The sequence below is a fragment of the Pleurodeles waltl genome, chromosome 5 (genome assembly GCF_031143425.1).
Source record: "Pleurodeles waltl isolate 20211129_DDA chromosome 5, aPleWal1.hap1.20221129, whole genome shotgun sequence".
Taxonomy (NCBI): Eukaryota; Metazoa; Chordata; class Amphibia; order Caudata; family Salamandridae; genus Pleurodeles; species Pleurodeles waltl.
In genome coordinates, this window is record NC_090444.1 from 1,810,932,665 (window position 1) to 1,810,957,786 (window position 25,122).

Here is a 25,122-nt window from a genome sequence, read left to right on the forward strand (position 1 = left end):
TCATAGTGCTGACAGCATTCATCTGTCAGCACCTCCAGCTCCCTCTCTGAGAACTTCAGTTTTCTCTTCCTTGGAGTTCCTTCCATTGCAGCTGCTGTTTCTCCTGTGTGCAGTTCAGCAGTTAAAAAGGGTGTGGTCCTCCCTCCTCCCAGGTGTATTTGTAAACTTCTTGGCTGTGATGTCATCATCATGTGCCAGGAAGTGTTTACAGAGTGTTCTGGAGTGGTTTCTGGAGTGTTCTGCAGCACCTGTAAGCAATTTACATGCAAATCGCAAATTGCGACACCCACTTGCAAATTGCGAGTTCGTTTTTTGCACGGTCGCAAAAAGCGACCTCGCAATCGGCGGACTCGCTCACTGCGTTGCGACTCCGGGTGCGAGTCGCTATTTCGGCACTGTTATTTTACCTGCATTTCGATTTGCGACTCGCATTTTGCGACTCGCATCAACTCGCAAATTACGAGTCGCAAATTGTTTGTTTCCTACATCTGGCCCTTAGTGTGTGGGCACCCTGGCACTAGCAAGGTGCCCCCACATTGTTCAGGGCAAATTTCCCAGACTTTGTGAGTGTGGCGACACCATTACACGGTGCACTACACATAGGTCACTACCTATGTGTAGCGTCACAATGGTAACTCCAAACATGGCCATGTAACATGTCTAAGATCATGGAATTGTCACCCCATTCTGGTATTGGGGGACAATTCCATGATCCCTCGGGTCTCTAGCACAGAACCCGGGTACCACCAAACTGCCTTTCCGGGGTTTCCACTGCAGCTGCTGCTGCTGCCAACCCCTCAGACAGGTTTCTGCCCTCCTGGGGTCTGGGCAGCCCAGTCCCAGGAAGGCAGAACAAAGGATTTCCTCTGAGACAGGGTGTTACACCCTCTCCCTTTGGAAATAGGTGTGAAGGGCTGGGGAGGAGTAGCCTCCCCCAGCCTTTTGAAATACTTTGATGGGCACAGATGGTGCCCATCTCTGCAAAAGCCAGTCTACACCGGTTCAGGGATCCCCCTGCCCTGCTCTGGCACGAAACTGGACAAAGGAAAGGGGAGTGACCACTCCCCTGACCTGCACCTCCCAGGAGAGGTGCCCAGAGCTCCTCCAGTGTGTCCCAGACATCTGCCATCTTGGATTCAGAGGTGTTGGGGGCACAATGGACTGCTCTGAGTGGCCAGTGCCAGCAGGTGACGTCAGAGACCCCCCCTGATAGGTGCTTACCTCTTTCAGTAGCCAAGCCTCCTTTCTTAGTAGCCAAACCTCCTTTTCTGGCTATTTAGGGTCTCTCCTCTGGGCTATTCCTCAGATAATGAATGCAAGAGCTCACAAGTGTTCCTCTGAACTTCCCTCTTTGACTTCTGCCAAGGATCGACTGCTGACTGCTCCAGGACGCCTGCAAAACTGCAACAAAGTAGCAAGAGGACTACCAGCAACATTGTAGCGCCTCATCCTGCCGGCTTTCTCGACTGTTTCCTGGTGGTGCATGCTCTGAGGGCTGTCTGCCTTCACCCTGCACTGGAAGCCAAGAAGAAATCTCCCATAGGTTGACGGAATCTTCCCCCTGCTAACGCACGCACCAAACTTCTGCATCACCGGTCCTCTGGGACCCCTCTCATCCTGACGAGAGTGGTCCCTGGAACACAGGAGCTGGGTCCAAGTGTCTCCCGCAGTCCAGTGGTCCTTCTGTCCAATTTGGTGGAGGTAAGTCCTTTCCTCTCCACGCCAGACAGCAAACCTTTGTACTGCATGATTTGCAGCTTCTCCGGCTTCTGTGCACTTTTCCAGGACTTCCTTTGTGCACAGCCTAGCCTGGGTCCCCAGCACTCCGTCCTGTATTGCCCAACTCGCTGAGTTGGACTCCGACGTCGTGGGACCCTCCTTTTGTGACTCAGAGTTCACAGATCTTCTAAGTGCCTGCTCTGGTACTTCTGCGGGTGCTGCCTGCTTCTGCGGGGGCTCTCTGAAATGCTGAGCGCCCCCTCTGTCTCCTCCTCCAAGGAGCGACATCCTGGTCCTTCCTGGTCCCCAGCAGCACCCAAAATCCTCAACCGCGACTCTTGCAGCTACCAAGGCTTGTTTGTGGTATTTCTTCTGCAACATCCAGCACACTGTGCGACATCTTCCATCCAAAGGAGAAGTTCCTAGCCCTTTTCGTTGTTGCAGAATCTTTGGCTTCTCCCACCCGGAGGCAGCCCTTTTGCACCTTCATCCGGGGTTTTGTGGGCTCCTGCCCCCCCCCCCCGGACACTTGCGTGACTCTTGGACTTGGTCCCCTTCCTTTACAGGTCCTCAGGTCCAGGAATCCATCTTCAGTGTTTTGCTGGTGCTTGTGGTTCTTGCGGAATCCCCTATCAATACTATTCTGTCTTTCTGGGGTAGTAGGGGTAGTTTACTCCTACTTTTCAGGGTCTTGGGGTGGGGTATCTTGGACACCCTTACTGTTTTCTCACAGTCCCAGCGACCCTCTACAACTTCCCATAGGTCTGGGGTCCATTCGTGATTCGCATTCCTCTTTTGGAGTATATGGTTTGTGTTGCCCCTAGACCTATGTCTACCTATTGCATCCTATTGTGATTCTACATTGTTTGCACTACTTTTCCTACTGTTACTTACCTGTTTTGGTTTTGAGTACATATAATTTGTGTATATTACTTACCTCCTAAGTGAGGGTATCCTCTGAGATACTTTTGGCATATTGTCACTAAAATAAAGTACCTTTATTTTTAGTAACTCTGAGTATTGTGTTTTCTTATGATGTTGTGCTATATGATATAAGTGGTATAGTAGGAGCTTTGCATGTCTCCTAGTTCAGCCTAAGCTGCTTTGCCATAGCTACCTCTAACAGCCTAAGCTGCTAGAAACACCTCTATTCTATTAATAAGGGATAACTGGACCTGGCACAAGGTGTAAGTACCACAAAGTACCCACTATAAGCCAGGCCAGCCTCCTACGGGCCCTAGGTAACCCATAGGGCAGGGTGCTGTGTAGGTAAAAGGCAGGACATAGATCTGTGTGTTTTATATATCGAGGTAGTGAAAAACTCTTAAATTCATTTTCCACTACTGTGAGGCCTGCTCCTTTCATATGCTAGCATTAGGTCTGCCCTGAGTGTTTTAGTGGTAGATTCTGTTCAGAAAGGGGTAGACAGGTCATGTTTAGTATGGCCAGAATGGTAATAGAAAATCCTGCTTATTGGTGAGGTCGATTTTATATTACAATTTTAGAAATGCCACTTTTAGAAAGTGAGCATTTCTCTGCACTTAAATCCTTCTGTGCCCTACAGCCTGTCTCCAAACCACATCTGGACTGGGTTGATTGACAGCTCCCTTGTGCATGTCACCCAGACAACCACAAACACAGGATGCTCAGTCACACCTGCACATATCTGCATAATGAATGGGTCTTCCTGGGCTGGAAGGGTGGAGGGCGTGACACTTACATTTCAAAGGAAAGTGGCCTGCCCTCACACAATGGACTGCCAAGCCCTCTACTGGGACCCTGGCAGTCAGGGTTGAACTGAAAGAGGACCTTGTGCACTTCAAAGCCACTCTTTGAAGTCTCCCCCACTTCAAAGGCACTTCACTTTTGGATATATAAACTGGGTCCCTGATCCCACCAACTCAGACACTTCCTGGGACAGACAATCTGAACCAGATCCTGCAACCTGCCAAGAGGAGCTGCCTGGCTGCCCAAAGGACTCACCTGGACTGCTTTGCTGTGAAGGACTGCTGCCTTGCTGTTGACCTGCTGCCTTGCTGGCCTCTGGCTCTGCTGAGAAGTACTCTCCAAGGGTCTGGATTGAGCTTGTCTCCTGTTCCTGAAATCTCAGGGCCAAAAAGACTTCTATGCATGGAAACTCTGGTGAAATCTGGTGAAATCTATGCACAGCCTGGAGAATCGACGCACAGCATGCCTAGTGGTGAAAAGATCACTGGGTCGCTGAACCGGAATGACGCATCCCAGCTTCCCGAGCGGAGATCAACGCAGTGTCAGTGTTGCGACCGGAACTTCGATGCACAGCCCACCGGATTGACGCATTGCCAAGCCAGAACGATGCAGCCCAACTTCCTGCTGGAGAAATCGACGCAGCGTGTGCTGTGCGACAGAAACTCTGATGCATTGCCCACTGGATCGACGCAGCAACTGTGACTTCGTCTTGCACGCCCAGGATTTCCACACATCATCTCTGGGTGTCAAAAGACCCCGCATTGCAACGAGGATTAAAGCTTGCGTGCCGGAATTTGAAGCAAAGTCCTTGCAGCGTGGAAAAGAATCAGCGCATCGTCTGCGTGCGCCCGGAAATCCGACGCACACCCTTTGTTTTCCCTGAATCTCCTCCTCTGCGTTCTCCATGCGTGTAAAGTGGACGCATACCAGGTACTTTGTTCTTGCAAGAAACATTTGTTGCTTTTCTAACTGCTAATTTGCTTCTTATTATTGCAAAAGTGATATTTCAACTTGTGATTATCAAATCTTGACCGTTTTGACCTTAGTCTAACTGGATAAATATCATATATTTTCTAATCCTGTGTGGTGTATCTTTGTGGTGTTTTCACTGTGGTATTGCATGATTTATTGCACAAATACTTTAAACATTGCCTTCTAAGTTAATGCTGACTGCTCAGTGCCAGGCTACCAGAGGGTGAGCACAGGATAATTTGGATTGTGTGTGACTTACCCTGACTAGGACTGTGGTCCCTATTTGGACAAGGGTTTATACCTCTGCCAACTAGAGACCCCATTTCTAACACTTATGATATAAGGCAGGTCGTGCTTTATCCCATTTATGTCATCTCTCCTCACAACATATGTCAGCGGGTTAACTTTAAGGTCTTCTTTCTGTGGATGATGACAGGTGCTAGGAATTCAACTGATCTTCCAAGCAGTCAAAAGTTCAGCCATTTGTAAAACTAGAGAACCAGGTCCGAAAATGTTCTCCTCATTTCCTAGGTTTGATTTGAATAATGCCAGCTAATGACCACTAGACCCCTTTACCCTTACACCATCTCCCCATGAACAAGTAAGTAGGGGTAGAACATGCCCAGCAGGTGCTGGATATTGATATATTTTGAAGGTACATGCTGGTAGAACCAGAGACACGGTTCATAAAAGGTTACATTATTGGCAAGTCACACCCTCTGCCTTATCATATTGTGCACTTATATAAAACCTTTACCATCAAACTACTACAGCACTAGTCATAAATATTAATGACATTTTGATAATGCTTCTAACAGCATTTCTTCCATGTTTAAGCCTTGACAGAATTAGAGGTTGTAACCTGCAGATCACTGTAAATGTATGCAGTGAGTGTTGAACTCACCGAGCTGTGTTGCTGACATACACCTTTCATTACCCTCAGAAGACATTGGTCAACAAAACATGACTTTGATAAATTAACCCTGCATGTCACCCCTCTGCGTTGACCAACTTCTCTACTCCTATCATTTCTTCATTCCCTGGACCCTCATATCTCCATTACCTTGCTAGAACTTTCTACTTGCCTACCAATGTCTTCTTCACCTGCACCTTGCAGTCTTCTGGACAGCATGCTTACTCCCTGGACTGGCAGTGCCCCCTGCCTCACTGGTGTATGCTGGTCTTCTGGGACAGCATGCCCGCTCTCTGGACTGGCAGTGCCTCCTGGCTCACTGGTGTATACTGGCCTTTTGGGACAGCATGCCCACTCTTTGGACTGGCACTGCCTCTTGACTCACCAGTGTTTGCTGGCCCTCTGGGATAGCATGCCCTCTCACTGGACTGGGGATACCTACTGACCTAACTACTTGGTAATTGTCTGGGATTGATGATTGCCAGTATTTTAGGTGAAGATTTAAATACCTCAGGAAGCCAATATTCATTTGGCATGTGTCTGTTACTAAGAAGTTGACCCACGTTGCTAATATTAGTTGGAATTTCAAAGTCCAGACACTGGGTTATTTGTGCAGTAGTGTGACCCAGTAGCCACCAACTGAAGGAACCACGCCAAACCCAAGGGTTGATGCTTTTAGCATGCAAATAGTAGAATACTGATCTAAGTAGATAGAATAATATATATATGTGTGAGGATTTGGATGGAGATCTAGAACCAGAAGAACCAAATATTTTTCATATAGGCTGATGTTGCAATGTTCAGGTGTCTTGGTGCTGTGCAGGCACACACTCAGAGGTAAGTCTGGCATTGCCCTGGTGCGCACCCTTGCAAAGAAGGTCATGTGATGAAACACCGTGACCTCAGGCTTATGTCAAGGCGCTTCAACACATGAGTGGTGCAGACAAAACACTGGCAACTGTTCATTCAAGAACCTTCTCACTCCAGAACCTTCCAGGACCTTCACTGTTACGTTTTGTTATGTTATGTGCCATAGAGAAAAACGGGAGGCACAATAACCAGTTCTAGGCCACAGTAAGGTACACAGAAGTGCCCAGAGGAGAGAGAAAATTGTTTAAAAATTTAAAAATATGAATTTAATGGATGGTAAAGTTGTGAATTCTCAAACAGTTGAGAGCAAGCTGCCACCATGTCGATTTCATTAACAGCTGCCATTTATCTAGATCTGTGAGTTTCAGTGAAAGCGCAAATTTAAAAAAGGGTTCGGAGTGAAGGCCTCAGGTCTGGTAAAATGTACAGGGTCTGCTGGAATAGGCCTGCATGCAGTAATTGGAAAGCATAAGGGCTTGGACCCAGAGACTTGTCATGTGCACTGGGGGATTGATGATCAGGGGCTGAGCCGTAAGTGGAAGGCCATATACCACAGGGACTAGATGCATGGCATGGGTTGGGCCTGCATCTAACTGCTAATTTTCTTTTTAAAACCACCTAAGAAATGTCCTGAAAAAAAGATAAACAGAGTTATAGTTCATGCAGTGCAAACCCTGTTACTTTAACATGGGAAAAACCTAGGAAATTCACTGAAAGAACACAGTTAAAGAGACAACATAGTTCCAAATCAAAATCTAAAGCCCCTATCATATAAATTATAAGTTGTGTTGTTGGAATTTCTATAGTGCCCAGTCTGTTATTAGCTTTTAAAATGCTGTTCATAAATTCCCTAAAAACACACACATAAAATGATATTAAAGTTCGCACAATGCACACCTTGTTACATTCATATGGGAATAAACGAATGCATTCACTGAAAAAAACACAGCTAAAGAGTGTGAGAAAGTAGCCTCTTTCTAGCCTTGTTACCCCCACTTTTGGCCTGTTTGTGAGTGTATGTCAGGGTGTTTTCACTGTCTCACTGGGATCCTGCTAGCCAGGGCCCAGTGCTCATAGTGAAAACCCTATGTTTTCAGTTTGTTTGTTATGTGTCACTGGGACCCTGCTAGTCAGGACCCCAGTGCTCATAAGTTTGTGACCTATATGTATGTGTTCCCTGTGTAGTGCCTAACTGTCTCACTGAGGCTCTGCTAATCAGAACCTCAGTAGTTATGCTCTCTCTTTACAAATTGTCACTAACAGGCTAGTGACCAATTCCACCAATTCAGATTGGCATACTAGAACACCCTTATAATTCCCTAGTATATGGTACTGAGGTACCCATGGTATTGGGGTTCCAGGAGATCCCTATGGGCTGCAGCATTTCTTTTGCCACCCATAGGGAGCTCTGACAATTCTTACACAGGCCTGCCATTGCAGCCTGAGTGAAATAACGTCCATGTTATTTCACAGCCATTTACCACTGCACTTAAGTAACTTATAAGTCACCTATATGTCTAACCTTTACCTGGTAAAGGTTGGGTGCTAAGATACTTAGTGTGTGGGCACCCTGGCAATAGCCAAGGTGCCACCATATTGTTCAGGGCAAATTACCCGGACTTTGTGAGTGCGAGGACACCATTACACGCGTGCACTATACATATGTCACGACATATGTGTAGCGTCACAATGGTAACTCCGAACATGGCCATGTAACATGTCTAAGATCATGGAATTGTCACCCCGATGCCATTATGGCATTGGGGAGACAATTCCATGATCCCCAGAGTCTCTAGCACAGACCCGGATACTGCCAGACTACCTTTCCTGGGGTTTCACTGCAGCTGCTGCTGCTGCCAACCCCTCAGACAGGTTTCTGCCCTCCTGGGGTCCAGGAAGGCAGAACAAAGGACTTCCTCAGAGAGAGGGTGTTACACCCTCTCCCTTTGGAAAAAGGTGTTAGGGCTGGGGAGGAGTAGCCTCCCCCAGCCTCTGGAAATGCTTTCTTGGGCACAGATGGTGCCCATTTCTGCATAAGCCAGTCTACACCGGTTCAGGGATCCCCCAGCCCTGCTCTGGCGCGAAACTGGACAAAGGAAAGGGGAGTGACCACTCCCCTGACCTGCACCTCCCCTGGGAGGTGCCCAGAGCTCCTCCAGTGTGCTCCAGACCTCTGCCATCTTGGAAACAGAGGTGCTGCTGGCACACTGGACTGCTCTGAGTGGCCAGTGCCAGCAGGTGACGTCAGAGATTCCTTCTGATAGGCTCCTTCAGGTGTTGCTAGCCTATCCTCTCTCCTAGGTAGCCAAACCTCCTTTTCTGGCTATTTAGGGTCTCTGCTTTGGGGAATTCTTTAGATAACGAATGCAAGAGCTCATCAGAGTTCCTCTGCATCTTTCTCTTCACCTTCTGCCAAGGAATCGACTGCTGACCGCGCTGGAAGCCTGCAAAACTGCAACAAAGTAGCAAAGACGACTACTGCGACCTTGTAACGCTGATCATGCTGCCTTCTCGACTGTTTTCCTGGTGGTGCATGCTGTGGGGGGTAGTCTGCCTCCTCTCTGCACTAGAAGCTCCAAAGAAACCCCCCCGTGGGTTGACAGAATCTTCCCCCTGCAACCGCAGGCACCAAAGAACTGCATCACCGGTCCTCTTGGTCTCCTCTCAGCATGACGAGCGAGGTCCCTTGAACTCAGCAACTCTGTCCAAGTGACTCCCACAGTCCAGTGACTCTTCAGTCCAAGTTTGGTGGAGGTAAGTCCTTGCCTCCCCATGCTAGACTGCATTGCTGGGTACCGCGTGATTTGCAGCTGCTCCGGCTCCTGTGCACTCTTCCAGGATTTCCTTTGTGCACATCCAAGCCTGGGTCCCCGGCACTCTAACCTGCAGTGCACGACCTCCTGAGTTGTCCTCCGGTGTCGTTGGACCTTCCTTTGTGACTTCGGGTGAGCTCCGGTTCACTCCACTTCGTAGTGCCTGTTCCGGCAATTCTGCGGGTGCTGCTTGCTTCTGAGAGCGCTCTTTGTCTTGCTGGACGCCCGCTATGTCTCCTCACGCAATTGGTGACACCCTGGTCCCTCCTGGGCCACAGCAGCATCCAAAAACCCTAACCGCGACCCTTGCAGCTAGCAAGGCTTGTTTGTGGTCTTTCTGCACGGAAATACATCTGCAAGCTTCTTCACGACGTGGGACATCCATCCTCCAAAGGGGAAGTTTCTAGCCCTTGTCGTTCTTGCAGAATCCACAGCTTCTACCATCCAGTGGCAGCTTCTTTGCACCCACAGCTGGCATTTCCTGGGCATCTGCCCACTCCCGACTTGATCGTGACTCTTGGACTTGGTCCCCTTGTTCCATAGGTACTCTCGTCAGGAAATCCATCGTTGTTGCATTGCTGGTGTTGGTCTTCCTTGCAGAATTCCCCTATCACGACTTCTGTGCTCTTTGGGGAACTTAGGTGCACTTTGCACCCAATTTTCAGGGTCTTGGCTATTTTTCTAACCCTCACTGTTTTCTTACAGTCCCAGCGACCCTCTACAAGGTCACATAGGTTTGGGGTCCATTTGTGGTTCGCATTCCACTTCTAGAGTATATGGTTTGTGTTGCCCCTATCCCTATGTGCCCCCATTGCATTCTATTGTGACTATACATTGTTTGCACTGTTTTCTATTGCTATTACTGCATATTTTGGTATTGTGTACATATATCTTGTGTATATTTGCTATCCTCATACTGAGGGTACTCACTGAGATACTTTGGCATATTGTCATAAAAATAAAGTACTTTTATTTTTAGTATATCTGTGTATTGTGTTTTCTTATGATATTGTGCATATGACACTAGTGGTACTGTAGGAGCTTCACTCGTCTCCTAGTTCAGCCTTAGCTGCTCTGCTAAGCTACCTTTTCTATCAGCCTAAGCTGCTAGACACCCCTCTACACTTATAAGGGATACCTGGACCTGGTGCAAGGTGTAAGTACCCTTTGGTACCCACTACAAGCCAGACCAGCCTCCTACATTGGTTGTGCAGCGGTGGGATAAGTACTTGCAACTACTTACCACTTTGTCATTTTGTACTTTTCATAGGAGAAAAATATACAAAACACGTTCAGTGTATGTACACCTAACCAAAAAGTTTTGCTTTTCTTCTCTTACTCTTTTGCTAAGTGCTGAAAAGTACCTATAAAACTTTCAAAAAGTTCTTTAAAAGTTTTAAAAGGTTTCTTCTGTTCTTTAAAAAGTTCTGAAACTTTTTCTTTCTTTTTCTGTCCCTTAAACCTTTTCTATAATGTCTGGTACAGGTCAAACTGTTGATCTGACTAAACTTGCTTATGACCACCTTAGCTGGAAAGGAGCAAGGAGTCTCTGCATTGAAAGAGGTTTAGGGGTAGGGAAGAATCCCTCTAGAGAACTGTTAGTTAATATGCTCATTGAACAAGATCAGACCTTAGTTGGCACTTCTGGTGAGAGATTAGCTGATGGCTCCCACTCTGATTCTGGGGCACCCCTAGTAAAAGAGTTAGAAGGGAACCTTCCCAACCTGCCCATTAGCAGACCACCTAGCAGGGCTGATACTGATGTGAGTTCTCATCATAATATAGAGGTCACTCCTTTAGGCCAGGTTGTTAGAGTGCCATCTGTTAGGGACAGGTCTCCCTCTGTTCATTCTCAACATTCTTCTGTGTCAAGGCGTGCCCAACCCACCCTCCCTTTAGACAGAATGTTAGAAAGGGAACTCAATAGATTGAGAGTGGAAGAATCCAGGCTGAAGCTCAAGAAGCAACAGATGGATTTAGATAGACAAGCATTTGACTTAGAAAAAGAAAGACAGAGGTTGGGGTTTGGACCCCATGGTGGCAGCAGCAGTATTACAGATAGTAATCCTGTAAAACAGCGTGATTCTAGGAATCTGCACAAGATAGTTCCACCTTACAAGGAGGGGGATGACATTAACAAGTGGTTTGCTGCACTTGAGAGGGCCTGTAATGTACAGGGGGTCCCTCAAAGGCAGTGGGCTGCTATCCTATGGCTATCTTTCAGTGGAAAGGGTAGGGATAGGCTCCTTACTGTTAAGGAAAGTGATGCCAATGATTTTACAGTTCTTAAGAATGCACTCCTAGATGGTTATGGCTTAACCACTGAACAGTACAGGATCAAGTTCAGAGAAACCAAAAAGGAGTCTTCACAAGACTGGGTAGACTTTGTTGACCATTCAGTGAAGGCCTTGGAGGGGTGGTTACATGGCAGTAAAGTTTCTGACTATGAAAGCCTGTATAACTTAATCCTGAGAGAGCATATTCTTAATAATTGTGTGTCTGATTTGTTGCACCAGTATCTAGTGGACTCAGATCTGACCTCTCCCCAAGAATTGGGAAAGAAGGCAGACAAATGGGTCAGAACAAGAGTGAACAGAAAAGGTCATGCAGGTGGTGACAAGGATGGCAAGAAGAAAGATGGTGAGAAATCTCAGGATAAGCATGGGGATAAGGGTAAAACCAAAGATCCTTCTTCAAATCCTAAACACTCTTCAGGGGGTGGGGATAAAACAAATTCTTCCTCTTCTTCTCAACCCACACACATTAAAAAGGCTTGGTGCTTTGTGTGTAAAAACAGAGGCCATAGGCCAGGGGATAAGTCCTGTCCAGGTAAACCCCCTGAGCCTACCACCACTAATACATCAAGCTCTAGTGCCCCTAGCAGTAGTGGTACTAGTGGTGGGACTGCTGGCAACAGTCAAGTTAAGGCTGTAGTTGGGTTCACTTATGGGTCCATCATAGAAACTGGGGTAGTCAGTCCCAAGACAGTTTCTGTCACACCTAGTGGCATCGGCCTTGCCACACTGGCTGCTTGTCCCCTTACAATGGATAAGTACAGGCAGACAGTTTCAATAAATGGTGTTGAGGCCCAGGCCTACAGGGACACAGGTGCCAGTATCACTTTGGTGACTGAAAACCTAGTGGCTCCTGAACAACACATCATTGGACAACAGTATAAGATTATTGATGTCCATAACTCCACTAAGTTTCTTCCCTTAGCTATAGTTCAGCTTAGTTTGGGTGGAGTTACTGGTCCTAAGCAGGTGGTGGTATCACCTAGCTTACCTGTAGACTGTCTCTTAGGTAATGACCTAGAGGCCTCAGGTTGGGCTGATGTAGAGTTTTATACCCATGCAGCCATGCTGGGCATCCCAGAGGAATTGTTCCCTCTCATTTCTCCTGAAATGAAAAAGCAAAGGAGAGAAGGCCTGGAACCTCAGGATCCCTCTCCATCAACAGGTAAAAAGGGTATCACTGTATCCCTTACCCACCCTGCCATTCAGGATACCATTCCTGTGGTGGGAGAAACCTCTCCTGGGGTGGCACCTGTTCCAAGGGAATCATCAGCTGGCATAGCTGTACTCCCTGAGGTGGAAGTACCTCTCTGTGGGATAACTAACATTGGTGAGAAAAGCACCATTTTAGTTAACATGGAGCATCCCTCCAACCCTCCCAGAGAGACTTTAGTGCAGAAACCCTTCACTGCCTCACAACACTTAGGACAGCATCCCTGCCCTAGTGTGGAGCTCATAGGTCAGCATCCCTGCCCTGCTCCAACTAAAGAGAAACAGCATCCCTGTTCTCTCTTCCAGCCATATGGACAAAGTTTTTGCCCAGCTATGGCTTTACTGAGACAGCATCCCTGTCTGGCATTTTCATCACTACAAATAGGTTCAGTGGACTAATCCCACTGCTCTAAACTAAAACCTACTGATAGAAACTCTGAAAATATATCTTCACATTGTTGCTTAGCTAAAAAACTTCAAACAGGGTGGTTTACATCCCCAAAGGGAAGTAACCATATAGTGGATGATAAAGGGAGTAACCAGTCTATTGCAGAGCTACTCTCTACTTATCACCACTTAGACAATAAAGTCTCAACTGGCCAAGGTTAGCCTTATTGTCCTTCGTTTGGGGGGGGGGGGTAGGGTTGTGTGAGAAAGTAGCCTCTTTCTAGCCTTGTTACCCCCACTTTTGGCCTGTTTGTGAGTGTATGTCAGGGTGTTTTCACTGTCTCACTGGGATCCTGCTAGCCAGGGCCCAGTGCTCATAGTGAAAACCCTATGTTTTCAGTATGTTTGTTATGTGTCACTGGGACCCTGCTAGTCAGGACCCCAGTGCTCATAAGTTTGTGACCTATATGTATGTGTTCCCTGTGTGATGCCTAACTGTCTCACTGAGGCTCTGCTAACCAGAACCTCAGTGGTTATGCTCTCTCTTTACAAATTGTCACTAACAGGCTAGTGACCAATTTCACCAATTCAGATTGGCATACTAGAACACCCTTATAATTCCCTAGTATATGGTACTGAGGTACCCATGATATTGGGGTTCCAGGAGATCCCTATGGGCTGCAGCATTTCTTTTGCCACCCATAGGGAGCTCTGACAATTCTTACACAGGCCTGCCATTGCAACCTGAGTGAAATAACGTCCATGTTATTTCACAGCCATTTACCACTGCACTTAAGTAACTTATAAGTCACCTATATGTCTAACCTTTACCTGGTAAAGGTTGGGTGCTAAGTTACTTAGTGTGTGGGCACCCTGGCACTAGCCAAGGTGCCCCCACATTGTTCAGGGCAAATTCCCCGGACTTTGTGAGTGCGGGGACACCATTACACACGTGCACTATACATATGTCACGACATATGTGTAGCGTCACAATGGTAACTCCGAACATGGCCATGTAACATGTCTAAGATCATGGAATTGTCACTCCAAGGCCATTCTGGCATTGGGGAGACAATTCCATGATCCCCGAAGTCTCTAGCACAGACCCGGATACTGCCAAACTACCTTTCCCGGGGTTTCACTGCAGCTGCTGCCAACCCCTCAGACAGGTTTCTGCCCTCCTGGGGTCCAGCCAGGCTTGGCCCAGGAAGGCAGAACAAAGGACTTCCTCAGAGAGAGGGTGTTACACCCTCTCCCTTTGGAAAAAGGTGTTAGGGCTGGGGAGGAGTAGCATCCCCCAGCCTCTGGAAATGCTTTCATGGGCACAGATGGTGCCCATTTCTGCATAAGCCAGTCTACACCGGTTCAGGGATCCTCCAGCCCTGCTCTGGCGCGAAACTGGACAAAGGAAAGGGGAGTGACCACTCCCCTGACCTGCACCTCCCATGGGAGGTGCCCAGAGCTCCTCCAGTGTGCTCCAGACCTCTGCCATCTTGGAAACAGAGGTGCTGCTGGCACACTGGACTGCTCTGAGTGGCCAGTGCCAGCAGGTGACGTCAGAGACTCCTTCTGATAGGCTCCTTCAGGTGTTGCTAGCCTATCCTCTCTCCTAGGTAGCCAAACCTCCTTTTCTGGCTATTTAGGGTGTCTGCTTTGGGGAATTCTTTAGATAACGAATGCAAGAGCTCATCAGAGTTCCTCTGCATCTCTCTCTTCATCTTCTGCCAAGGAATCGACTGCTGACCATGCTGGAAGCCTGCAAAACTGCAACAAAGTAGCAAAGACGACTACTGCGACCTTGTAACGCTGATCCTGCCGCATTCTCGACTGTTTTCCTGGTGGTGCATACTGTGGGGGTAGTCTGCCTCCTCTCTGCACTAGAAGCTTTGAGGAAATCTCCCGTGGGTTGATGGAATCTTCCCCCTGCAAACGCAGGCACCAAAGAACTGCATCACCGGTCCTCTGGGTCTCTTCTCAGCATGACGAGTGAGGTCCCTTGAACTCAGCAACTCTGTCCAAGTGACTCCCACAGTCCAGTGACTCTTCAGTCCAAGTTTGGTGGAGGTAAGTCCTTGCCTCCCCATGCTAGACTGCATTGCTGGGTACTGCGTGATTTGCAGCTGCTCCGGCTCCTATGCACTCTTCCAGGATTTCCTTTGTGCACATCCAAGCCTGGGTCCCCGGCACTCTAACCTGCAGTGCAGGACCTCCTGAGTTGTCCTCCGGCGTCGTGGGACCTTCCTTTGTGACTTCGGGTGAGCTACGGTTCACTCCACTTTGTAGTGTCTGTTCTGGCACTTCCGCAGGTGCTGCTTGCTTCTGAGAGGGCTCTTTGTCTTGCTGGACGCCCCCTCTGTCTCTTCACGTAATTGGCGATATCCTGGTCCCTCCTGGGCCACAGCAGCATCCAAAAACCCTAACCGCAACCCTTGGAGCTAGCAAGGCTTGTTTGCGGTCTTTCTGCACAGAAACACCTCTGCAAGCTTCTTCACGACGTGGGACATCCATCCTCCAAAGGGGAAGTTTCTAGCACTTGTCGTTCTTGCAGAATCCACAGCTTCTACCATCCGGTGGCAGCTTCTTTGCACCCACAGCTGGCATTTCCTGGGCATCTGCCCACTCCCGACTTGATCGTGACTCTTGGACTTGGTCCCCTTGTTCCATAGGTACTCTCGTCAGGAAATCCATCATTGTTGCATTGCTGGTGTTGGTCTTCCTTGCAGAATTCCCCTATCACGACTTCTGTGCTCTTTGGGGAACTTAGGTGCACTTTGCACCCACTTTTCAGGGTCTTGGGGTGGGCTATTTTTCTAACCCTCACTGTTTTCTTACAGTCCCAGCGACCCTCTACAAGGTCACATAGGTTTGGGGTCCATTCGTGGTTCGCATTCCACTTCTAGAGTATATGGTTTGTGTTGCCCCTATTCCTATGTGCCCCCATTGCATTCTATTGTGACTACACATTGTTTGCACTGTTTTCTATTGTTATTACTGCATATTTTGGTATTGTGTACATATATCTTGTGTATATTTGCTATCCTCATACTGAGGGTACTCACTGAGATACTTTGGCATATTGTCATAAAAATAAAGTACTTTTATTTTTAATATATCTGTGTATTGTGTTTTCTTATGATATTGTGCATATGACACTAGTGGTACTGTAGGAGCTTCACTTGTCTCCTAGTTCAGCCTAAGCTGCTCTGCTAAGCTACCTTTTCTATCAGCCTAAGCTGCTAGACACCCCTCTACACTAATAAGGGATACCTGGACCTGGTGCAAGGTGTAAGTACCCTTTGGTACCCACTACAAGCCAGGCCAGCCTCCTACAAAGAGACATTAAGGCTCTAAATTAAAATGTAAACCCTCTTATACATAAACTATAAGTTATATTCTTGGACTTTATGTAGCGGAAAGTCTGCCATTACTATCATTACTATGGTCATATGACAGTACACCGCCGCCCTAAGTCATTGGCAGTCCATTGCCTTTCCATCTGGTTCTTTGCTTACTATTGCAGATTCTGCTTGTGCTGATACATCATAGGCAATGTGCCAGGATCCTGGGCCTGATGTGGTGGCAGTGTGAGATGCAGTGAGCTTTGGCTGTGTGATTTTGGTATCTTAGGGTTAGGCCCAGATGGATTGGCTAACTGTGTATGCCTTTTGTAGGTCAGTGGACCACCCCATCACCTGGTGGGTGGGGAGGAGCGGGTGTTTTGTTGGATACACATTGTTAGTGCTGTCTCATGTGCTCTGTTGGTTGTTAGTGCAACAGTGTGATACAGTAAACATGCAGTTGTGAGCAGGGTGAAAGACAACTGTTTGCCTCATCTGGGTTTTCTTGGATGGTTGTTGTGTCTAATGTCTTAGGTTGATAGCTTATGTGTTTTATTTTAGTAGTTGCTACTGTTGTAACCCACATTATAGTCGGCTATGTTGCCCATTAATAAGTCAAGGTTATCATCAATACATTGTCAGTATCAGTACTGCAGTAGATTATAGATATCATATCATTTAACAAATAGTGTGACCTCTCACAAGGTTGCTTCCAAATCTTTGTGGGTGGGTTTAGGAGATCAACAGCTATATGTATGTTTTTAGAATATACAGTGTAAATTAACATTGTACTGGTACTTATACTGTGCAATAATGACTGGGGACCACTATTACACTGTACATTGGAGGGTGTGAGAGACGATTTAAGATCATGTATATCGAGCAGGGAGGGTGGGAAAAGGTGGGAGTTCTTGTTTTGGATCCAGGTTGCTATTAGCAACTCTAAGGCTCCTCACCAGTGCTGGATGATTAACTGAATCAAATATTAACCTCTTTCCAGTGCCTTATTGTGACTAACACATTCACCTTTACCATCCTTACTTCCTTTTCCACCTACTAACGTTGTATTTATTTTTTGTTTCCTTTTTAAGGTCATTCTGGGGTTCTGCACAGACCCTTCTGGTCCGACAGCATGAAGGCAACTCGATTAAAGCAACTTTTGAGCATCCTTTGGACTCCCCTCCTCTTCATGTTTGGTATCTTTACACTTTCTTTGTTTATGAATTCAAACACAGGTGTGCGAAGGCCTTTGTTCCAACCTATTACTCCCAAAGCTGCGCCCAGTGCCAGCCCGATCTTGGAATATGTTACTCGTTCTACAAACCAGATGATGCCCACCACCCGGCACCCTCTCATACCACCTTATCCGTACGAGTACAGGTTCATTCTCAATGAACCAGACAAGTGCAGGAGGGAAGCACCTTTCCTGGTTATTATGATCATTGTAGATAGCAAAGATAGTGCTGCGAGGCACTCCATTCGAAGCACTTGGGGTAACGAAAGCAGCATCCCTGGTGTGTCAATGGCAAGGATTTTCCTGACTGGGATATCCCCCAAATTGACCAATGAAATCCAGACGATGCTTCAGGAAGAGAGTGTAACTTTCAAGGACATTATTCAGCAGGACTTCCTGGACACCTACAATAACTTGACCCTGAAAACCATTATGGGGATGGAGTGGGTGGCAAAATACTGTCCTCAAGCCAGCTACGTCATGAAAATAGACAGCGACATGTTCTTGAATGTGGACTTTTTGGTCCACAAACTTCTGAGGCCTGAGCTACCAGTAAGGAGCAACTATATGTCTGGTTATATTGTTTCAAATACAGGGCCACTCCGGAGCAAAGCATACAAATGGTACGTCCCGAAAGAAGTCTATCCGAAGGACAAGTATCCCCCATACTGCGCTGGACCAGGCTACGTTTTTTCTGGAGACCTGGCCAAGAAGATCTATGATGTGGCACAAACAATCCAACTAATCAACATGGAGGACTCTTTCATCGGAATATGCATGGACGAGCTGAAAATCAGCCTCACAGAGCCTCCTCCCAGTGTATTTAATGGGCACAAAATAGAGTACAACAGATGCTGGTTCTCTTCTCTCATTACTGTGCATCACTACAGCCCTCAGCAACTACTGGAAATATGGCCAGACTTCCAATCCAGGAATGACTCAGAGTGTATAGCTAAAAAAGGAAGGTGATCTGGAACTCGGCCTAGTGACCATTGTGCATCCAAGGGTATATGCTGGGCATTAATCTGAGGGTGTGCATCCTAAGATACCCTGGATCCTGTATACTGACAAAGACAATGTTTTATGGGGAAGGAAGCTGAACAGGAGGTTTCACAATTCTGAAATGTCAAAAAAATCTATGAGCCTCAATGTGCACTCTAAGAAGAGGCAGCATGACCTTCATGTATGCCAACTCTTCAGACACTGCATCTACCATTGTTTTATCTTAGGTTTTGAATGACCATTCCCAAGCTGTACACCTCCTAATTTTATGATATTCACTATCAAATGCAATACATAACATCCAAAGTGATTCAGTTGTACCTTCATACAGCAAATAGGACTTTCACGCAATGCTTTATGTTACTTATCTTAATGACTATTGTGGGCTCCTGGAAAGTACTGATGATGTTCCAAAGGATCTGTCTCTTCTTCACAATGAAGCTTGAATCTTTCACTCATGTACTTGTTTACTGTTCTGCACTATTATACTTGGCTTTATTACATTCTACTTCAAATTGGTAATTTATCCTTAACTTCAGATTCTGATAAGAATGTGTTTTTTCTAAATAGTTACACTTTATAGAATTGCCAATTCCTTAAATCAGTTTCTTGAGAAATGTAAGAATCATAAAAACGAAATGTGCTTCCAGAAAATGACTTTAACTCCATAAATTTGTCGCTAGACGCGTCTAGCACCAAAGTATAAATATGGAGTTAGTTTTGCACCGAATTAGAGTTAAAAAAAATGTCGCTAATTCGGTGCAAACAGAGTATTAATATGCCCCTAGGTGTTGTACAGCTAAGCACAGTTGTCTGGTTTTCTATAGATATCTTGGGGACATTCAGAAAGCTTCCTTGGAAATACATTCCGCCTGTTGCTTACCACTGGCTTTGTGATTTATACCTCACATTTTCTGGCTTCTGTTTGGTGGCTTTATTTGTTTTAGGTTGTCCAGGTTTAGTTTGTCCCTCCCAAGGAGCAAAGCCTTATCGCACCAACTCCCCTTGTATTCTTCCATGAGTGCTCCTTTGGGAAAATGGACGTGTAAATCTTGTTCTTATTCTGTCACATTTGCTGTGCATTCAAAGACAGAGGTCACATGTTGAGCTCTGTCTTCCAGGAGGCTTGATGTGTACTTTTTTCTCTCAAAACCTCAGTGAGAGGATTTATGTGATAATCTTGCTGGATACTGGGGGTAGGAAAGGATTTTTTCTAGCATACAACAACATTTAAATGAACTGTGCACATATTTCAGAATATTTTAGAATTATGAACACACACATGAAGCACATTTTTTGTTAATTCTGAAGTGCCCTGGCAACAAATACTTTAATATAATCAAAAGAAAGCATTACACTAGGTGATGCCCTTTCTACACATTATCGTTTGTGCGCTGTATAGCTTTATTCGTAAAACTGTGTCTGTGCAAATGTAATGGTCATTTCAGTGGAAAATGTGTTTTCTGTAACTGCAGTGTGCTACCAGACCAGGAATACTCCACTCTAGGCGACTGCACTCTACTCTGCACCACTCCATGCCATTGCACTATACGCTGCACCACTCCACTTTACAATACACCACTACACTCTACGCCACTGTACGCCAACCCACTCTGCACCACTTCACTCAGCACCACTACAATTTACACCACTTCACTCTACGTTGTTCTGCACTACTCTGTGCCAATGCACTCTACACTACTCTACTCTATGCCACTGCATTCTTTGGTACTCCAATATACTCTACACAACTCCACTCCATGCCACTCTGCAACACTGCACTCTACGCCACAGCACTCTACGCCAATGCACTTTACTGTGTAATACTCATCTCTACCCATGCACTCTACACCACTCCACTGCCACTGTACGTCAATGTAATCTACTCTATTTTTTTTTCTCCCATAAATCTGTTTATTGTTGTTTTTGTTAGTTTACATTTCCCATCTTATCTCAGTTAGTGTTTAATACAGTACAGTATAATGCATTTTTATCATACATATTTGTTGCATATTCTTATTATCACAGTTTCTTATTTGTGTGACGTTTGCTATGTTGTGTCTTTGCAATAGTTTTGCTGTTAATCACAACTGCAATTCTTTTATAGGTGATAGTATTTTGTTCGAGGTGTCAAACTGCAGCATTTAATTGAAAAAAGTATGTAGGGCAGTCAATGTGTTTTTCTTATGGATTAACTTTAAAATGAGGAAGAATGAAAAAACAAAGGAACTTGTATAACAATAACTTTAACTTTAGCCGATGTTCATATCTATGTGATTGATTTAAATTTCACTATTTTCATGCCAGGTTGGGAATTTCTAGTGACGATTCAGTTTGTAGTTGAGGAGGTTGTGATGTTTCGTGGGAGTCGCTACTTATACTCTTCTCAGTTCTTAATGTCCCAGTTTGTTCAGTTACGCTGTGTGTTTTATTCTCTTACGTGGTGTGGTCTTCTCGCTTGTGATTTTTAGGTTAGCGTGTGTGGTTTGGTGTTATGTAGTTGGGTTAGGAGGTCTTCCCAGTCGACAGATATCAGGTGCTGACGTAGCCCTAGGGTTTCTTCGCGTTTGAGTGCTAGGTGCTCTGCTCCTGCCCACACCCTGAGTGAGCGTCTCCAGGCCTGTATCGGTGGGGGGTCTGGGGATTTCCATCTTTGGGTCACCAGCCGTTTCGCGACTATTAGTCCCAGATCTATGAAGCGTGTTTCTGCTCTGTGCTGCTTGCCTCTTGGGAATAGTCCCAGGATGCAAGCCTCCCACGTAAAGGGTATTTGTTGTGTAATGCATGTGGCTAGTTTGTCAGTTACCTCTTTCCAGTAGGTGCCTAGGTTAGGGCAGGACCATATCATGTGCAGCATGTCTACTCCGATCTCACGGCATCTAGGGCAGGCTGCGTCTTGGCAGTTAAAATATTTGTTTACGCGTGCAGGTGTGAGGTAGGCTCTGTTTACTATATAATACTGGATTAGCTTAAATCGCGAGTTGCGTGGTATGTTAAGGTGGCCTGAGATGGCAGTTCTCCATTTTGCTATCGTGATGGATTCGCCCGAGTCTGTTTCCCATGCCATACGTAATGTGTCGTTTTCAGTGGCAGTTTGGATTCTCAAGGCGTCCGCTAACCAGCTGACCTGATGTTGGCCGCAGCCCACCACCTGCAGGTATTGAATCAGCAGGTGGGTGGGTGGAAGTTTTGTGATGTCTCCACACCTTTAGCTCAAAGATCCCACCAGTGAGCAGTATAGGAGGAATTGGCCGGGCGGAAGCCCCATTTCTTGGAGCTGGGCAAACAGTAATAATTGGTTGTCTTCATATATGTCACCTAGTGTGTGTAATTCTAGCTCATGCCAGGTGCGCAGTTCTGTGTCTGATGTGACCCTAGTGCCCCTTGGTGTGCCCACCAGTGCTAGTGCTGGTGCGAATGGGATCAACGGCTTCGTAAGACGAAGAGATCTATGTTAGCGTTTATGTGCTGTTTTAAGGAACATTTGTCGAGGGGTTCGCGGGTGTGTGATCGGGTGGAATAAATGTTGTATTTGTTGGAGCGAGTATGGTCTTGTCTCTGTTGCTGTATCGGTCAGTTGTTTACCAGCCAGCCATCTGGATATCCATTGAAGTTGGGCTGCTAGGTAATAGTGTTCCAGGTTGGGGATCGCGAGCCCACCCTTGTCAGTCGGTAGGTACAATTTTTTAAGGGCTACTCTACAGCGACCATTATTCCATATAAATTCTCTCAGCCCTGTTTCCAGTGTCTTGAAGAAGGCGGGGGAGACATAATGTGGTAGGTTAGAAAAGAAATATAAGAGTCGCAGGAGCACCACCATTTTTAGGAGTGCTATCCTACCCGCCACTGATAATGGCAGTGTCCTCCAGAAGGTCATTTGGGATCTGACTGAGGATGTTGCTTTTACTAGATTACCCTCGAATATATTTTCTTCGCTATGGTAGATCCTAATGCCCAAGTATCTAAAGGTGTTTGGCTGCCAGAGAACTGGGCTTTCGGCTAGGGTGAGTCTTGGGTTTGATAGGCCTGGGTCGAATGGAAAGAGGCTCAACTTAGACCAATTGACCCTAAGTCCTGATAACTGCGCAAATTGCCTCAACAGTGTGCCAATCCTCTGCGGGATACGTGTGATGTCTCTAAAGTATAGCTGGAGGTCGTCAGCATATAGCGACACTATATGTAAGCCGTCTCCCAAAGGTATTCCCCAGTTGGATCCCTCTTCGCGTAGGGTGGCCGCTAGAGGCTCCATTGCGAGTGAGAATAGTAACGGTGAAATGGGGCAGCCCTGTCTCGTGCCTCTGCCTACCCGGATTGGTTCTGATATCTCAGGGCCCAGACCCACTCTTATCGTTGGTCCGGTGTATAGTAGTTTAGTTAGGCGGGTAAAAAATGGTCCCATGTCGTATTTTTGTAGCACTTTGAACAAATAAGGCCATTCCAGAGAATCAAAGGCTTTCTCCAGGTCGAGGACCAGGCAGCCCGCTTGCGGCCAGGTCTGTCTGGCATATTCCATAACCCGGAACAATCTTCTGATGTTTTGGGAGGTGTCTCTGGCTTGTACAAATCCATTCTGGTCAGGATGTATCAGTTCTGGGACGCTTGGTGCCAGTCTTGTTGCTAATATCTTGTCTAGTATTTTATAGTCAGTGTTTAGCATTGCTAGCGGTCTGTATGAGCCCATATCTATTGGATCTCTTCCAGGTTTAGGAAAAGAGACAAGTAATGCCTCCCTTTGCGTATCCGATAGGTGACACTTTTGCTCGGCTGTCTCGTATACCCGAAGTAATTTAGGTGCCAGATGTATGGCAAATGCTTTATAGAAGTCTGCTGGTAGCCCATCTGGACCTGGAGTCTTGCCTGGATTGAGATCCTTGATACTGGCTTTGATTTCCTCTAAGTCAAGAGGTACCTCAAGTGTTTCAATCTGGTCGCTTTTTAGTTTTGGGAGTTTCACTTTGGCAAGGAATTCCTCACTGGGGTTATCCTTGTGGTGTAGAGGGTGGTATAGTGCCTAGTAAATTCGGTTTGTATCTCTGCAGGTGTGTATACTATTTCCCCTGTGTGTGAGCAGATTTCTATTATTGGTTTTCTCTCACAGTCCCGTCGTATCAGCCAGGCGAGCAATTTGCCTGCCTTATCCGCTGATGCATGGGTTTTCGCGGAGTATGCGGTGTAGTTTAGGCATCTCAGGCGCTCTAGTAGTGTCTGGTGATCTGTGTGCAGCGCTGCTAGTCTTGTCTTTTCAGTTTGGTTATTATTGGTTTCATCTACTGATTGTGGTAAAACCCGCTCTATTTGGGACAAATCGCGTCCGATGGCTTTGCGCATGTTGCATTGGGTTCCTAGGCAGTGCCCTCGGATAAAGACTTTAAATGCATTCCATTCGATTAGTCCCGAGGTGGCCGTGCCTTCATTTTGTTCAAAATATTCTAGAATTGCAGTGCTTAATGATGCTCTGAAATCAGCATCTTCTAGGAGTTCTGGTCTGAGTTTCCAGGTGGGAATAGGTGGGCGGGAAGTTCCCCAGCGCAGCCGCGCTGTTAAGGGGTTATGATCCGAGTGTGTGCGCCCCATGTATACCGGGTTCTCTATTACTGGGGCAAGGTTCGCGGTGCAGAATATGTAGTCTAGTCGTACGTGTAAGGAATGCGGTGCGGAATAGAAGGAGTAGGTTCTGTCTTCTCTGTGCTTTTGTCTCCATGCATCTGTTAATTGCCATTGTTGAGTCCAGTTTACCAGGCCTCGTGAGGCAGCCACCACTGGGTAGGTTGGCAGTGGTGGGAAGGAGCGGTCTAGTTCTATGTCTTGCACGCTGTTGAAGTCTCCCCCAAGTATCCACGGGAGTGTGCTCCAGTGTGCCAGGTGGCGTGTTAGGGTGTGTAAAAAGGTAGTTTGTTCTGTATTTGGGGCGTATATGGAGCCCAATATGATTGTGCGTCCTGCCAGTTTCCCTCTGATGAGTACATATCTACCCTGCAGGTCTATGATTTGTTCTTCCATCGCAAAGGGGATGCCTGCCCTTATCCAGATAAGCGTACCCCTGGCATAAGCAGAATATCCTGTCGCGTATAATTGCCCTCTCCAGCGCTGGCGTAGTCGGGGAATCTCCTGATCTATTAGATGTGTCTCTTGTAGGAGCGCTATTTGAACTGAGTGTCTTTTTAAATAGGAGTAGATGGCATATCGCCGTTTGGGGGGGTGTATACCTCTGACGTTCCAGGTAATTGTTGTGTATATAGCCATATGTGAAGTGTTAGGCCCTTTTTTAACCTCGCCCACCTGTGTTTCCTACGCTGTGCTATTTTGTTAACTTTCCATTCCCAGTTGGAGTTTAAAAAGGTTATGTATGAACATCGGCAAAAACAAAACTCGGTTAATACTATTAGAGCAGTTAAACAACGGGTCACCGCCCAAACATTGCAACAAAGACAAGGACGTGCAGACGCATGTCTATGCATTTCCGGACTCCACTGGTAGGAGTGTAGAGGTAGGCCAGGTATGCCGGGAGATGGTGTAGTCTTTGGCTTTGTAGTCCGGCTAGGACGGATAACTAAGATGATCGGTGGGGGCACAGGAGGGACCCCTAGGATATATGTGCATCAGGGAGAAGAACTGATAAGAATGCGAAAAAAGGAAGGAG

At 46.6% G+C, this 25,122-nt stretch overlaps 1 protein-coding gene across 5 annotated transcripts in view; it reads left to right on the top strand.

The window, feature by feature from the left end:
* LOC138296832 (beta-1,3-galactosyltransferase 2-like) overlaps positions 1 to 18,944 on the top strand; it is a 131,754-nt gene extending 112,810 nt beyond the window's left edge. For all 5 annotated transcript variants that reach the window (XM_069236295.1, XM_069236297.1, XM_069236293.1 and 2 more), the window contains one exon: positions 17,338 to 18,944. In XM_069236295.1, coding sequence (XP_069092396.1) covers positions 17,379 to 18,449 — 1,071 coding nt within the window. In that variant the 5' untranslated portion in view covers positions 17,338 to 17,378 and the 3' untranslated portion in view covers positions 18,450 to 18,944. The remainder of the gene's footprint in view (positions 1 to 17,337) is intronic.
* The last annotated feature ends 6,178 nt before the right edge of the window (positions 18,945 to 25,122 follow it).